Genomic DNA, 15,916 nt, shown 5'->3' with positions numbered 1-15,916 from the left:
CTGTATGTGATCAGAGTGATCACAAAAAATGGAGGAAAAAAATCAAAATAAATGAATGTAAAAATCATAACCATGGTATTATTTATTTAACTTGTCTCCCCAAGCCAAGAGACAAATACACTGCACTCCCAAGTCCAATTGAAAAGAAATCCCATTCAGTATTATTATGAAATAAAGAAAGGGAAACACCTAAACACATGTGCATTATATGTTGTTTTAATTATCAAATGAATGGAGGCCAGACATCATCCGGAAGAGCACGCGGTACACGGTCATTGGAGCAGTAGAGTATCTCCGTCTTAGATCCATTAAACTGGAGGGGGTTGGAACACAACCAGTTCGATGTGACAGTCAGGCAGCGGTGGAAAGTCTCTAAAGAGACAGCGTCTTTGACCTCCAAGGAAAAGACCAGTTGTGTATCGCCGGCGTAATTAAACACCGAGATACCGAAAGATTTTATCAATTGGATCAAAGGATGGAGGTACAGATTGAATAATATGGGGCTGATGGCCGAGCCCTGCGGTACTCCCTGCCCAACTTTCCGCACGTCCGACTTAAAAGGTGGCAAAGCCACTACCTGCTGTCTGTTGTTAAGGTAAGAGACTAACCAGTCCCTTGCCAACCCCGTAACTCCGATCTCCTCCAGTCTCTTAATGAGGGTGGAGTGGCTGACCGTGTCGAACGCGGCCGACATGTCGACCAGCACTAAAAAGGCTGCCCGTCCTGTGTAAACCCGCGAACGAAGATTTTCTAACACGGCCACCAGCGCCGATTCCGTCCCGTGCGCTGGCCGAAACCCAAACTGGGCCACATCCAGCCAGGTGTCATCCTCTAGGAAACTCGATAGAGAGGGGGTAATCAACTTCTCCAAGATCTTAACCAGAAAAGGAAGCAGGGAAATAGGCCTATAATTTGACAAACAGGTCGGGTCAAGTGTGGGTTTTTTCAGGAGGGGGGAAACCACCGCCAGCTTCCAGCTCTCCGGGACAGTCGCAGTAGCAAGCGACTGCTGACAGATGGAGTACAGAGGGTGGAAGAGTTCGTCCTGGAATAATTTCCAGAATTTATGCGGAAGAGGATCCAGCGCCGAGCCTGATGATACAGTCTGTGCCAGTTTACAGAACTCCTCAAAAGATGGCAAAGAGAAACAACTCAGCTGAGGATGATTGGGAGGTTCGTCCAGGGTTCCCAGACTGAGAGGAAGACAGTTCCGCCGGGGATGGCTGGGAGATTCCTCCGAGACCTCCCAACTAGAGGGAGGGCAACTCAGCAGGAGACCATTGGATGGTACTCCCGGCGCAGCTGGGCCAGGAGGAAAATCATTCAGTTGGAAAGAGCTGAAAGGTTCCTCCGGAGCTCCCAGGCTGAGAGGCCAACAGCTCTGTCAGGGTCGACTAGAAGGCTCTTCCGGAGCTCCTACGCCGAGAGAAAAACAGCTCGGCGGGGGTCGACTGGAAGATTCGTCCAGAGCTCCCGGACTAAAAGAGGGATGGCTCAGCTGGGGTCGGCTGGAGGAGCTCCCAGGCCGAGGTGCAAGCGGCTCGGCCGGGGTCGACTGGAGGACTCCTCCGGAGCTCCCAGGCCGAGGTGCAAGCAGCTCAGCCGGGGTCGACTGGAGGATTCTTCCGGAGCTCCCAGGCCGGAATGCAAGCAACTAGGCCGGGGTCGACTGGAAGGTTCTCCCGGAACTCCCAAGGTAGACTGACTAGGTAGACTGTCCAAAGGGGTCAACAGAGACAAAGCCTCCCCAGCAAGTCCACTCAGAATCGTGGCGATCTTATCCTCAAAGGCGGCTGCCAGGGAATCACACAAGGCCTGTGAGATTGGAATAGTATTCATGGCACCAGCCGGATGGGAAAGATCATTCACAATCTTAAATAGGGACTGAGACTTATTAGTCACCTAGTTTAATGTATCCTCCAAATATACTGCTTTGGCACACTTAATCTGTGCTTTGTATTCCTGTAGTGTCAATCTAAAAGTAGTTTTTGCAGCCTCCAGATAGTGCCTCCTCCACACCCTCTCTGCCCATCTGCATCTCAACCTCAGCTGCAAGAGGTCAGGAGTGAACCAAGGCATGGCGCGGTTCTGTCTATTCCTTGAGCAGCGCAATGGGGCCACCTTATCCAGGGAGTCGGAAATCTGCCGACATCGACATTGTTTCCAAGTGCAAAACCTTCAGGGAGAAGGGTGGGCAGGACTGAAGATTTTAAAAGTCTAGACCAAGATCTACCCATTTTGATATTGCTCTGCCCTGTATCACTCGGACTGCAGGTAGGCAAAGATGGAATGAAACAAGCGCATGATCCGTCCAGCATTGAGGCATGATGTCATTCACCACTACATGCTGGGCGTCAGCAAACACCAGGTCCAGAGCATGGCCTTTCTGGTGGGTCGCAGAGAGAACCAGCTGCTGCAGCTGAATATTATTACAGGCCTGGCAGAGGTCATGGTAGGCAGAGTCTAAAGGCCCGTTTAGCCATAGGTTAAAATCTCCCAGAACTAGCAGTCTATTGAGGGAGTTGGAAAGATCATAAATAAGATCAATAAAATCCAGTAGAGTAGAAGGGGCATTGCCCGGTGGTCTATAGCAAAGCACCCCTGAATATAGCGTTTTCTCCTGCCCTTTAAGGGAGAAGCCAATAAGCTCAAAGCCCGGCACCTCCTTGATCTGTAGCTGCGAAAGAGCTAGAGTTTCCCGAAAAATGAAGCCTATACCACCACCTCTGTTCTTCAAGCGAGGAGTGTGCCTGATTGTATAGCCCTGGGGGCACGCCAGACCCAATTCTACCTCACAGTCCGCCCGAGTCCATGTTTCCGTGAGGAAAAGCACATCGAGTCCACAGGACTCAATAAGAAAAACAATCTCCATATGGTGCTTACAGAGGGACCGGACGTTAAGTAGTCCACATAACAGCTGCTCTGGTTTGACCGAAGGAGCAGCCTGCTGGGGTCTAAGCTGCAAAAGATCTGTCCTGGAGAATACTATGCGTGGGCTAGTCGAAGAGACAGAGTGTTCGGCCCTAGGCGCCCGTAGCGCGAACGGGCGCAAACGGGCTTACCTCTGGCGCACCTCCGGCGCGCCTACGTCGCGCCCGCTGCGCGCCAACGCTGTGCGCTAAGGGGGTGGCCATCTTATGTACCGAAGTATCGCGAAATTCCTGTGAGGGCAAGCCACTGGCCCCTCACACAAGATGGCTCCTAAAGATGGTATTGACCTTCGTGAACCCAACCCAATATGGCGGCCAAAAGCGGCGAGTTCCTGATGAGCCCCCAGCGATCCCTCTATCCCAGCAAGGGTGCCAAACAATTAATATGCGGGTAAGTCCTAGCTGAAGAGCCCCACACACAAGAAGAGAGCGACGGCGTTCTAGCGCTAACAGCGCAAGTGCGAAACAAAATAGTGCAAAAACAGATTTAAGCCTAACAAGTTATTTAAAATATTTAAAACAGCAGGTAATAGCGGCGTGCGGCGCGCGTCGCGTAGCAGGCAAATAAGTCTACCTGACTACGGGGAGGCGGCTCGCTTAAGTAGGCTCCTCCTCCAATACAAAAGTCCTGTGAGGGCTAGCCACTGGCCCCTCACACAAGATGGCGCCTAAAGATGGTATTGACCTTCGTGAGCCCAACCCAATATGGCGGCCAAAAGCGGCGAGTTCCTGATGAGCCCCCAGCTATCCCTCTATCCCAGCAAGGGTGCCAAACAATTAATATGCGGGTAAGTCCTAGCTGAAGAGCCCCACACACAAGAAGAGAGCAACAACGTTCTAGCGCTAACAGCGCAAGCGCGAAACAAAATAGTGCAAAAACAGATTTAAGCCTAACAAGTTATTTAAAATATTTAAAACAGCAGGTAATAGCGGCGTGCGGCGCGCGTCGCGTAGCAGGCAAATAAGTCTACCTGACTACGGGGAGGCGGCTCGCTTAAGTAGGCTCCTCCTCCAATACAAAAGTCCTGTGAGGGCAAGCCACTGGCCCCTCACACAAGAAGGCTCCTAAAGATGGTATTGACCTTCGTGAGCCCAACCCAATATGGCGGCCAAAAGCGGCGAGTTCCTGATGAGCCCTCCAGCTATCCCTCTATCCCAGCAAGTGTGGGTGCCAAACAATTAATATGCGGGTAAGTCCTAGCTGAAGAGCCCCACACACAAGAAGAGAGCAACGGCGTTCTAGCGCTAACAGCGCAAGCGCGAAACAAAATAGTGCAAAAACAGATTTAAGCCTAACAAGTTATTTAAAATATTTAAAACAGCAGGTAATAGCGGCGCGTAGCAGGCAAATAAGTCTGATCACCGTTAAACTTCAAATGGGAATGTCGCGGTTGGAAATTTAAAGAAAATGGACACTTAGAGGAGGACTTTGAGCAAACCCCTTTAGACTTAAGGAGTTCTAGAGCCAACACCCACAGGAGCAATATAGTACTCGAGTTACCTCACCCAGGGAAGCCGGGTGCATAGGTGTCTTTTGGTGTTGGAAATCTTCGCTGTTTCCAATGGCGATCTGCTGCAAAGTGCTACTGCTGTCAGAGTGGAAAGTGTCCACAGTGATCCAAGTCTGGATCGAAGATGAGAAGAACCTGAAAGAAGAGGGGACAGAGTCTGGGTCACTTGCCAGTGACCAGGGACACGATAGGCAGATGCCCACCGATGTCGGGTGATTTCAGGTGAAGGAGGTGAAGATTGACTCTTCAGCCACAAGGACCAGGAGGCGTCGACGACAACCAGGAGCTAGATACGAGCTGACCCACGAAGTATGTAGAGTGCTGCAGTATCGGTGCCTGGATTGGACCCAACAAGCCTTGGCAACAGCAACCCACGCAGAAAAGAGAAAGATGCTTCAGTGTGGGCCAGCAAGGTCCGAGGGACTCCCCACTTGGTGAGGAGTCAGGGCACATCTAAAGCAAGAGGTGTCGAGAAGTCAATGCACTTGCAAATGTGCAGGGTGTCCAGGAGTTCTAGTTCCACGTCACTCACGAGGGCTGTGGGTCTCAGCTTTGCTGGGGACTCGTGTCAGCCTCTGAGAAGTCTGGAAATCCTCTTCCTGGGCTGCAGATACTTCAGAGTCCGTCTGGAGCTTGGGAGATGCAGACCGGCACATGCTTTGTTGGTGCCTGCCAAGCAGGGGAGTTACTCCTTGACCCCAAAGGAGATTTCTTTAGTCCTCTAGTCTTGAGTAGAGCGTCAAAGTTCCAGGATTCAGTTGCAGAGTTTCCTCCAGGGATATCTAAAGTCCTGTTGCCAGGGGTTCCTTACTTATACCTAAGAAAGGGGTTGGACTAACTCTGGGGACCCACCTATGGGAGGGTTTGGAAAGAGGGATGGCTACACCCATTTCCTTTGTCCAGTTTCGTGCCAGAGCAGGGGCTGGTAGCCCCTGCAACTGGTTTGAGCTGGACTATGCACAGGGACACCAAATGTGCCCCCAGTGCAGACTTCAAAGCACTCCGGGAGTGTAACCACCCAGCCCTAATCCACCATGGCCTGTCTGGGAGGTGGTTACGCCTCCCTGTGACAGGAAACCTATTGTCCAGGCCTCCCCTGCCGGAGTTTCGGTCAGCAGCAGTAGGCCAGACTTGTGTCTGTGGCTGCAGCATCCATTTTGTGATGCCATAGCTCTTTAAACTGGTTACCGGGTAGACCGGTGTGTAAATGTCTCTCCCTCAAGAAGGGTGGAATTCTACCCCGCCGCCAGGACTGGCGGGGAGTAAGATTCCAAAGTGTTTGACACCAAACACAACATGTTTCCGTGCAGCCATCCCAAAGTTAGCATTTACCGCAAGGATATAATGCAGAGTATATGGTCAGGCTGCATCTCAGAGCAGCCCCAGAGAATGGTTCCGAAAGCTGCAGAGGGGCTCTGCTCATGCATGGGCACCCTCTCACATGAAACCAAGCACCCTGCCTTCAAGATTGATAAGGCCTGCCATAGGGGTGACTGATAGGTCTCTATGTGTAGTGATTTAAAGTAGATATACGTAACCTATATCTCAGTAAGGGGTGCATGTCATTTTGGAAGGCTTCCCAGGGGTGGCATAATACATGCTGCAGCCCCTGGTAGGCCTCTGGGGTACCTATGCCCTTAGTACCTAGTGTACCATGTACTAGGGACTCAAAAGGGTATCCCAGTAACCAAACTGGAGTATATCCATAGTACATGGAATCAATTTTAGGGAGAAGGCAGATAGGCTGGGGTCCTGAATAGCAGGATCACAGCCAAACTAAGTCGAAAACCAGCAAAACACCAGGAAAAAAGTGGGGGCAACCATGCAGTCAGATGACACCTTCCTACAATAATGTTCAAGAGTGAGGGGCTCAAAAGTCACAATAAAATCCCCCGCAATCAGAATGTTTGAACCACGGTAGATCTAATAAGTTGTCTAAAGCCGCTATAACTTTAGACTTCTTCCCCTTTGAGCCCCTGGCATAAACGTTAGAAATGTCCACAGCCCCTTTTTGGCCCCACTTCAACCTGATCGCAACAATATCATTACTCTGTGTTTCAAGGACCCAATATTAAAACCGCCAACTTGGCGCACACAGATTACCAATTCACCTGAGGGTCGACCCTTACCCCCACATGTTGCAGGGGTATAGTAATTTAAGCAACCTAAGCAGTATAGGGGGTCTATTTCCCAGGTTTCTTGAAAACAACAGACATCAAACTGATCAATAAAAGCGAACCAATCAGGGGAGACGGTCTTCGTCTTCAATCCTGCTACATTCCAGGATAACATGGATGTCTCATGGGTAGCAGGTGAATGTCCGCTTGGAACATCAATAAGTACATCATTTGGGCCCGATACTCCTACAGGTAAGGAGGGTGCTTCCCGAGAGGCAGTAGCCTCCCTTCCTGGATGAAGACAAGGAAGTTGAGTACCAGCTAAGGGTAAGAGAGTGGATTCCTTAATCATATGGGGAGCAAAAAGACCATCTAGTTTGTTCTGGGTATTACAAAGCAGTCAATCATTAGCCTCAAGAGAGGAAAAGCCTCTTAACCCAGGCAGTGTATATTCGAGTGTTTGGTGGACACACTGCTTGGTAATTCCGCGCCTGCGTTGAGCGTTCTATTGAGCGGGGCGGGCCGTGACGGAACCGCTCCATCACGAGCACAGCTCAACCGACGCTGGTGACGGAGCGGTTCCGTCACCAGCATGCGGCCGCCCCGCCCCCTTAGCACTGCGGCGGAATAGCCGCCGCAGTGAAGGGGTTAAATTACTGTTTTCCAACCTACACTCCCCCGTTATTTATGTCCCGCTTTCCCATAACAAAAAAAATTATAACAAACAAGCATGAGAACAGGCAGGAAAAAGTTGCAAGCAGTGCAAGTACAAAAAAGTAGAAGACATTTTTTATGTTAAAATCTTTTTTATCAGGTTTTCAGTTGTATATAATGTTGTCTTCGTTTGTATAAACGTAACAAAAATGCTTAACACTTTTTATTATAACTTTTCAACAAAATTCACAGCAGCCACAACGCTCTACAACATAGCCAAAGTTCTGGCTAAACACATAAGGTCCCAAAGACGAGACCCATTGGCTATGACAACGCTTGTTTTAGTGGGTTATGAAACATAGCTGGAATAGCTCATTGGCGGGCCCTACTAGGGTTGTTTAAACTAGCTGGTTGGGTAGAGCGTTGTGGGGATTTAGTATTTGCTACATGGGTGGTTGTATCTGTCACTAATATGTCCTCGCACTCGCTAATGCGGGTATCTATCCTATCCAGTACACAATTACTCCCTGCATGTTTCTGTATCTTCCTAGCCTTTTTCCCTTTACTATCCCTCCCGCCCCTCCCCCACTGCCCTCCATAGTTTTCCTTTTCCCCATGCTACCGCTATAGTGCAAGTTAAGTCTAAAGCAACCTGTCTACACAATCAGCAATGAACAGGCCTCTTGGCCCCGTGGATAATGAGAACCCTCAGGCCACCCTTATACCGGCCCCACAAACCCCTCAGGAGAGAGAGCGTAATTATTTAGAATCAAAGAGAGTAGTTTGGGCAATGCTAGGAGATAAACGCGTTAACAGTACCTTGACTAGTCCACAACAGTTCTTGAATGTCCAGCGAATCTGAGTAGGCAAGATGCCTAATGCCAGTGGAAAGGGGGGTAGCCCTGCCCTGCCTCTTCCTGGCAATGAGGGCAAGGACGGGACAGCCCTTGGCCCGGGCTTCGCCCGCGCGCGTCCTGCGCTGCGGGGGAGAGGCTGCGCTATAAGCGTGGTGACATCAAGGGATGCTGGGGCAGGCAGTCCTCACACTGAGGTTGAGCGCCTTGGTAGGCTGATGGCACTAGCGGCGTTTCCGACGTGGACCCTGGAACTCCTGTGCCACCAGGGTGCTGCGCAGAGCTTGTGGTGTCCGTTGCTGGTGATAAGATAGCTTGCTCCCCTAGTGCCTGGCCTGTGCTATTGCATTGTTTGCATCAGATTCACCTAGTGCCTGGCTTGTGTTATTACATTGTTTGCCTCGGATTCTCCTAATGCCTGGCCTGTGATATTGCATTGTTTGCATCAGATTCTCCTCGAGCCTGGCCTGTGTTATTGCATTGTTTGCCTCGGATTCACCTAGTGCCTGGCTTGTGTTATTGCATTGTTTGCATCAGAATCTCCTAGTGCCCAGCCTGTGTTATTATATTGTTTGCATCAGATTCTCCTTGTGCCTGGCCTGTGTTATTGCATTGTTTGCGTCGGATTCTCCTAATGCCTGGCCTGTGATATTGCATTGTTTGAGTCCCGTTTTCCTAGTACCTGGTCTGTGTTATTGCACTGATTGTGTCATATTCTTGCAATGCCTGGCCTGTGTTATTGCATTGTTTGCATCACTTTTTTCTAGTACCTGGTCTGTGTTATTGCACTGTATGTGCGGCTTTTGGTATGTTATTATTCCAATAGTTGCTGCTTTTCTAACAAACATGGTACCTTTTATCCCAATCAAGTGCATGTGACTGCAAGGACACTTCCTGCAGTAACAATCTATTTCCTATTTATGTGGCAACAGACAGCACAACATGTCTGCCAGAGATGCTGTAGGGTCAGAAACAGTACATAGGTAAGTAGGTATGATGGAAAACAAACTATTGCGTAAGATTTTAAACGAAGAAGCTGCTGTGATAGACGGCAAAAAATTAATGTCAAAACATCAGCATTAGGACAATGGTACATGGAACAATAATGGTAGATATATTTACACTTCTGTGCAGTGCGTGTCACTTAATGTTCTTTTCTTGCACTCTCATGAGATGGTTTTGCAAGGCAAATCTGAGCTCACTGAGTGTGGAGCTTCCACGAATCCCAGAGACAGGCCGTTCCAAAGACGGTAACAGAGAAGGTTGAAAGATCTGAGTCTTCATCCTGGAATATGGAATGGTGATCCCTGAGGGGGTGTGGGTGGTCTGTGTGTTGCCACGGCTGTCCAGGGGGTGTAAGAAAATGTCAGTAATTTGTGGAGGGCCCTCTTTTGCGTGAGAACCACCCAGCTTCATGCAATACAGACTTGAGGGTTTGTGTCTGCGCAGGATGAGTTACATTCTGATAGTAAAATGGAGGACCTTGTCCAAAGGCGATAGATGTTGCCAAGGATTAACATCTTCAGTTACGACAGATAGAGAAAGTCCATGTATCTCGAGGAGCTTGAAAAGCTTTCTGCACTCTGCTGGTGCAGGCAGGATGTTTATTCTCTAGTTGGCATTTGCCAGGGGATGTTCAGATACAGTGGGTTAATTAAACCTTGCAGCAGCACTTGTAGCGTGGACTCTTGGAGTCTTGTAGTATGTGTTAGATGCGGAAGAACTGTCTTAATGTTCTACGGAGCTCAGAAAATCCAGACTTTCCGGGCCAGAACCGGGTGCTGTAAGCTGCACTAGTTTCAGGGAGATGGACAGATGTTATGGCGATAGGAAACCCCGACAAACCACAATAATGTTCCACTCTTCCAGGTTAGACGAAACCAAAAAGGCTTGAACAAAGGGAGCTGTTGAAAGTGTCAAAGGTGACCTATGAACAGCAAGGTAAAGACAGGAGTTGGTGTTTGAGATAATCTTAAGTGAATAGGAAAGAAATGAGAAGTGTGTGAATGGAGTTACTTTCGTTGTATACTTCGTAAAGAGTTACTGGAAATTTTGCAGCCCCGCCTGGTCCATCTCTTTTTCTAAACTCTATTGTTGTTTGAATGAAATCTTGACCGTAGGCATCTATCTTAAGCAAAACCTTAAGCACTTGGGAGCTCCGAGCACCCTTACTTTGCTAAGTTACTCAGTGAACACTGTTAAATCACCTAGTTTTCAGACATTAATAAGATGTCACCTGATCAGCAGAACTTTTAGTTAAATATTTGTGTATTATGAAATATTCCCTACTAAGTTCAAAGGCAGTAAAGAAGAAGGGGCGATTTACTAAGATTTTGCGTCGTGTTTGCGTCACAAAAGTGGCACAAAAGAGTGCAAAATCTTTTTTTCCTAATTTTCTTTCCAGCAAATAACGTAAAAGTAATGTGAAGCATCGCACTGCACTGCTTCGCGTTACTTTGCACCTTGGGGCCTGCCAATGGTGGGGCATGGGCGTTCCCGTGTAACCACCCATTGGGGCAGATTTATGAGTTCTGGCGCATCTCTGCAAATCAGCAGGGATGCGCCAGAACTGATGCGTCACGCAATTCCCTCCTTGCGGCACCACAGATGCGCCGCATTTACATTGCGGCGCACCATGGTGCAAGGAAGGGCAGATGCGTGACGCATCTTGTGGTGTACGGGAGGCGCATTGCTGGAGTAGCGTCGCAAGTGCGACGCAACTCCTGCAATGTACAGAGGCCACCCATACATAACGTGGTGCGTCACTCCTTACGCCTGCTTCAAGCAGGCGTAAGGATTTGACCCAACAGCGTCGTAAAACTGACTCAGTGAAATCTTATAGATTTCACTACGTCAGTTTTATGGGGCTTTCCTACGAGGGAACGCCCAACCTGCGACAGAACGCCCACATGAAACCTGACGCAGGTTTCATGTGGCGCAGGGCTTTACAACGTGACGCATCTGCCTAGATGCGTCACGTTGTAAATAGGTTGCAGGGATGCGCCACGTTTCCGTGCCGTTGCGTGACGCAACGGCAGCGTAAACGTGGCGCAAGTCTGACATAAATCTGCCCCATTGTTTCTCACGCTAAACTCAATTTACCAAATACAGTAGATTGGGTTTAGCGTGAGAAAACTGCACCCTTTTAAACTAGGCGCTTGGAAGGAGAAATGCTTTAATTTCTCCTTCCTTTTCTGAATTTGCATGCGTGCTGCACTGTGCAACATGCATACAAGGTTGGAAAAGGTTTCCCTCATGTCTAGGCATAGTATTTTGTACAGGAAGGGTGTCCTTCCTGTAGAAAACCTATGCTGGGCTCACACACACACGCTAGCGCTCTGGTGCTAAGGTGTGTGCATGGCGCAGGGCTGCTGTAATCAGTGCCGGCGCAAGGGAAAGGGAAGGAGAGAGCCATATCTTTGAAAATATGGTACTCTCCTGCTCCCTCCCTGTCATGCAGTGCAGCCTCGCAGGGGGAGGCCTGCGCCACATTGCGTGGAGATTTGGTAAATCTCCCCTGAAATGTCTTTTACAACCAGATAAATATTGTGATTTCCTATTCTATTTTGTTTCAATTTAGTAATTTTAAATATCTTTACATCCTACAGATAACAAGCCTTGAATGTATGAATTGACCATCAGTAATAACGCGAATGCTGTAAATCTTCAATAATAGCAGAAATATTGAGCTACAGTATTCAGGAAAACATCAGCGCAGTCGGCGACAGAGGAACCTGCACACAAACTGACAGATCCCGGATGAAGCATCAAGGGCAGTTCAGTGATTGTAAGAGTCTGAGCTGTGCACCTCCACGCCACAAGACGAAGAAATGACCTTAGGAAAATTAAGGCAACAACAATAACAAACCACCTCCTGAATAAACAAGTGTCAAATACTAACTTTGATCAATGTATCGGTATGATGTGATTACCGCAGTGCTCTATTTTCTAAAATGAAGACAAGCCATCATTCCGTGCTCTAGGTGAATTGTAAACTCTTTCTGGCCAAACCACAGTAACAAGCGAAAAGCACAACAGAGCGGAGCCAGACAACTGACGGGTAAAGGAAAGAGGAGCTCTTCTATCGACAATACAACAGACTGTCCCAATTTGCACCAGCCAGAAGGAAGATACATCTTTACCTGCAAGCGTCCACAGCCATAATCCAATCTAAAGGCACAATCCCCTACAAAGACACATTCTACGTATTAGGAGTGTGGCAAATATTTGGTGGCTATTGTATTTTATTGTTAAAACAGAAATCAAACGTGCAAAATACTGCACACATTTAAAGTGTGTGAGAAATCACAAGTGCTTTATCAGCCATGTTGGCCCATCAGGAACTACAGTCAAGGGATATAGACCATTATATACCCGACCCACATACACTAACCAAGAAAGAAGAATCATACACATACAGCAAGAGCTTTAGTTTGTCATCATTACTCAAGCTTCATCAGCACACGTACACAGGACAAAAACCATTCAAGTGCAGTGAATGTGTAAAGTGCTTTAGTCAGTTATCACACCTTCAAAGACACAATCAAACACACACAGGAGAAAAACCATTCAAATGCAGTGAATGTGGGAAGAGCTTTAGTCGATTATCAAACCTACGAAGACATCAACAAACACACACAAGGGAAAAACCATTCAAGTGCAGTGAATATGCAAAGTGTTTTACTTTCTCGTCACACCTACAAAGCCATCTGTCTAACCACATAGGAGAAAAAAAATTCAAGTGCAGTGAATGTGCAAAGTGCTTCAGTAAGTCATCACACCTACAAATTCATCTGCGAACACACACAGGAGAAAAACCCTTTAAATGCAGTGAATGTGGCAAGAGCTTTAGTCAGTTACATCACCTACACAGACATCAGCGAACACACTCGGAGGAAAAACCATACCAGTGCAGTGAATGTGGGAAGAGCTGTAATCGATTAGAAAATCTACAAACACATCAGCGAACACACACAGGGGAAAAACCATACCATTGCAATGAATGTGAAAGCATTTTTAGTCGTTACTCAACATTAAGGATTCATCAGCAAACACACACAGGGGAAAAACCATTCAAGTGCAGTGAATGTGCAAAGTGCTTTAGTCGGTTATCAGGCCTAAAAAGTCATCAGCGAACACACACGGGGGAAAAACCCTTTCATTGTAGTGAATGTGACAGTAGTTTTCACAGCTCTTCAGCATTAAGGTATCATCAGCGAACTCACACAGGAGAAAAAACATTCAAGTGCAATGAATGTGTCAAGAGCTTTAGTAAATTATCAGTACTACAAGGTCATCAGCGAACACACACAGGGGAGAAACCATTCAACTGCAGTGAATGTGGGAAGAGCTTTAGTAAATTATCAGTCCTACAAATTCATCAGCGAACACACACAGGGGAAAAACCCTTTCATTGTAGTGAATGTGACAGTAGTTATCGCAGCTCTTCAGCATTAAGGTATCATCAGCGAACTCACACAGGAGAAAAACCATTCAAGTGCAATGAATGTGTCAAGAGCTTTAGTCAATTATCAGTGCTACAAAGACATCAGCGAACACACACAGGGGAAAAACCATTCAACTGCAGTGAATGTGCAAAGTGCTTTGGTCAGTTATCATACCTAAAAAGTCATCAGCGAACACACACGGGGGAAAAACCCTATCATTGTAGTGAATGTGACAGTAGTTATCGCAGCTCTTCAGCATTTAGGTATCATGAGCGAACTCACACAGGAGAAAAACCATTCAAGTGCAATGAATGTGTCAAGAGCTTTAGTCAATTATCAGTGCTACAAAGACATCAGCGAACACACACAGGGGAAAAACCATTCAACTGCAGTGAATGTGCAAAGTGCTTTGGTCGGTTATCATACCTAAAAAGTCATCAGCGAACACACACGGGGGAAAAACCCTATCATTGTAGTGAATGTGACAGTAGTTATCGCAGCTCTTCAGCATTAAGGTATCATGAGCGAACTCACACAGGAGAAAAACCATTCAAGTGCAGTGCATGTCTAAAGAGCTTTAGTAAATTATCAGTACTACAAGGTCATGAGCGAACACACACAGGGGAGAAACCATTCAACTGCACTGAATGTGGGAAGAGCTTTAATCACTTATCAAACCTCCAAACACATCAGCGAACACACACAGGGAAAAAACCCTATCATTGTAGTAAATGTGACAGTAGTTTTTGCGGCTCTTCAGGATTAAGGCGTCACCAGCAAACTCACACAGGAGAAAAACCATTCAAGTGCAATGAATGTGGGAAGCGTTTTAGTCTCTTATCAAACCTTCAAACACATCAGCGAACACACACAGGGGAGAAACCCTATCATTGTAGTGAATGTGACAGTAGTTTTCATGGCTCTTCAGCACTAAGGTATCATCAGCGAACACACACAGGAAAAGAAACATTAAAGTGCAGTGAATGTGCAAAGAGCTTTAGCCGATTGTCACATCTACAAAGTCATCAGCGAACACACACAGGGGAAAAACCCTATCATTGTAGTGAATGTGACAGTAGTTTTCGCAGCTCTTCAGCATTAAGGTATCATCAGCTAACTCACGCAGGAGAAAAACCATTCAAGTGTAATTAATGTCTAAAGAGCTTTAGTCAATTATCAGTTCTACAAAATCATCAGCGAACACACACTGGAAAAACCCTAACATTGTAATGAATGTGACAGTACTTTTCGCGGCTCTTCAGCATTAAGGATTCATCAGCGAACACACACAGGAGAAAAACCATTCAAGTGCTGTGAATGTGCAAAGTGCTTTAGTCAGTTATCACACCTTCAAAGTTATCAGCAAAAACACACTTGGGAAAAACTATTCAACGGCAGTGAATGTAGGAAAAGCTTTAGTAACTTATCAAACCTCCAAACACATCAGCGAACACAGAGACTCTGGAAAGAACTTAAGAACATCAAAAATAATATTGACCCCTTAGAGACAAAGACAAGAGCAGAACAGTGCAGTTATTGTGAGAGGAATGAATTACGGAAAAAAATTAAATTCAAATTGTGTGGGACATTGAAATGCCAGATGATAGAAGACCGGACTAGCAGTAAAGAAGGAAAACAGATAACAGTATTTGCAGAGTTATAAAAGTGTTTGTTTCCAGTGATTGTTCACTTCCGTACACATAGCAAAGCAGCATGATGTACCAGGATACACAGTGGGAGGCTAGCACAATGTGGACTAAAAGAAAAGAAAAATTGTTGATTTTTATTTGGTGAAGAAGAGATACAAAGGAAAACATTCAATCGCACCTGACCACACCTCCTTTAAAAGCAACACTGAACAATACTGGGACTAACAGTGGTATTTTCAGATAACTTGTCGGCTTAGTGATAAAACCTATAAACCAAACACACCCAGAGTGGACATGTTGTCAGGGCTCTGGAGATGGAAGCTTCATTGGTAAAATGTATGTATTGCTATTAACAAATGCCACTGCAGTATATGTAATGAACTAAAACGAAGCACAGGTGTTCAAGAAATAACCTGTTTTTAGATATAAAAGAGCACATACCTTGTTTTTAAGTAATGTTTGCTGCATCTTTTACACACTGTTATCGGTTGCTGGATCAGCTCGTGCCTCGGGCCTTATAACTAAGTGTGACCCGTGGCTCCTTTCCGACATGGCTCTCCCTATTCAGTTTGTGACTTGCCAAACTCTTTCTTTTTACCAGAATTGAGCCATTGTAAGCAGCCGACTCTGTTTGAAGAATGTGGTGAAATAGCGAAATCCCACATGAAAAGCATATATGTGCCAGGACAATCAGTTGCACTCCCAGCAACTCGTCTCCCACACTTGATTGTCCCTTGTCCTCAAACGTTCTAAA

The 15,916-nt window shown here is 46.8% G+C and overlaps 1 protein-coding gene across 1 annotated transcript in view; it reads left to right on the top strand.

The window, feature by feature from the left end:
• LOC144806288 (uncharacterized) overlaps positions 1–15,916 on the top strand; it is a 200,004-nt gene that overhangs the window by 29,977 nt on the left and 154,111 nt on the right. Inside the window, 1 exon segment of the mRNA XM_078672678.1 lies at positions 11,675–14,420. Coding sequence (XP_078528804.1) covers positions 12,392–14,420 — 2,029 coding nt within the window. The 5' untranslated portion in view covers positions 11,675–12,391.

This window comes from Lissotriton helveticus (assembly GCF_964261635.1).
Source record: "Lissotriton helveticus chromosome 1_1 unlocalized genomic scaffold, aLisHel1.1 SUPER_1_unloc_6, whole genome shotgun sequence".
Taxonomy (NCBI): domain Eukaryota; kingdom Metazoa; phylum Chordata; class Amphibia; order Caudata; family Salamandridae; genus Lissotriton; species Lissotriton helveticus.
The sequence above is the reverse complement of the archived record's forward strand: the minus strand, read 5'-3'. Positions and strand labels throughout refer to the sequence as shown.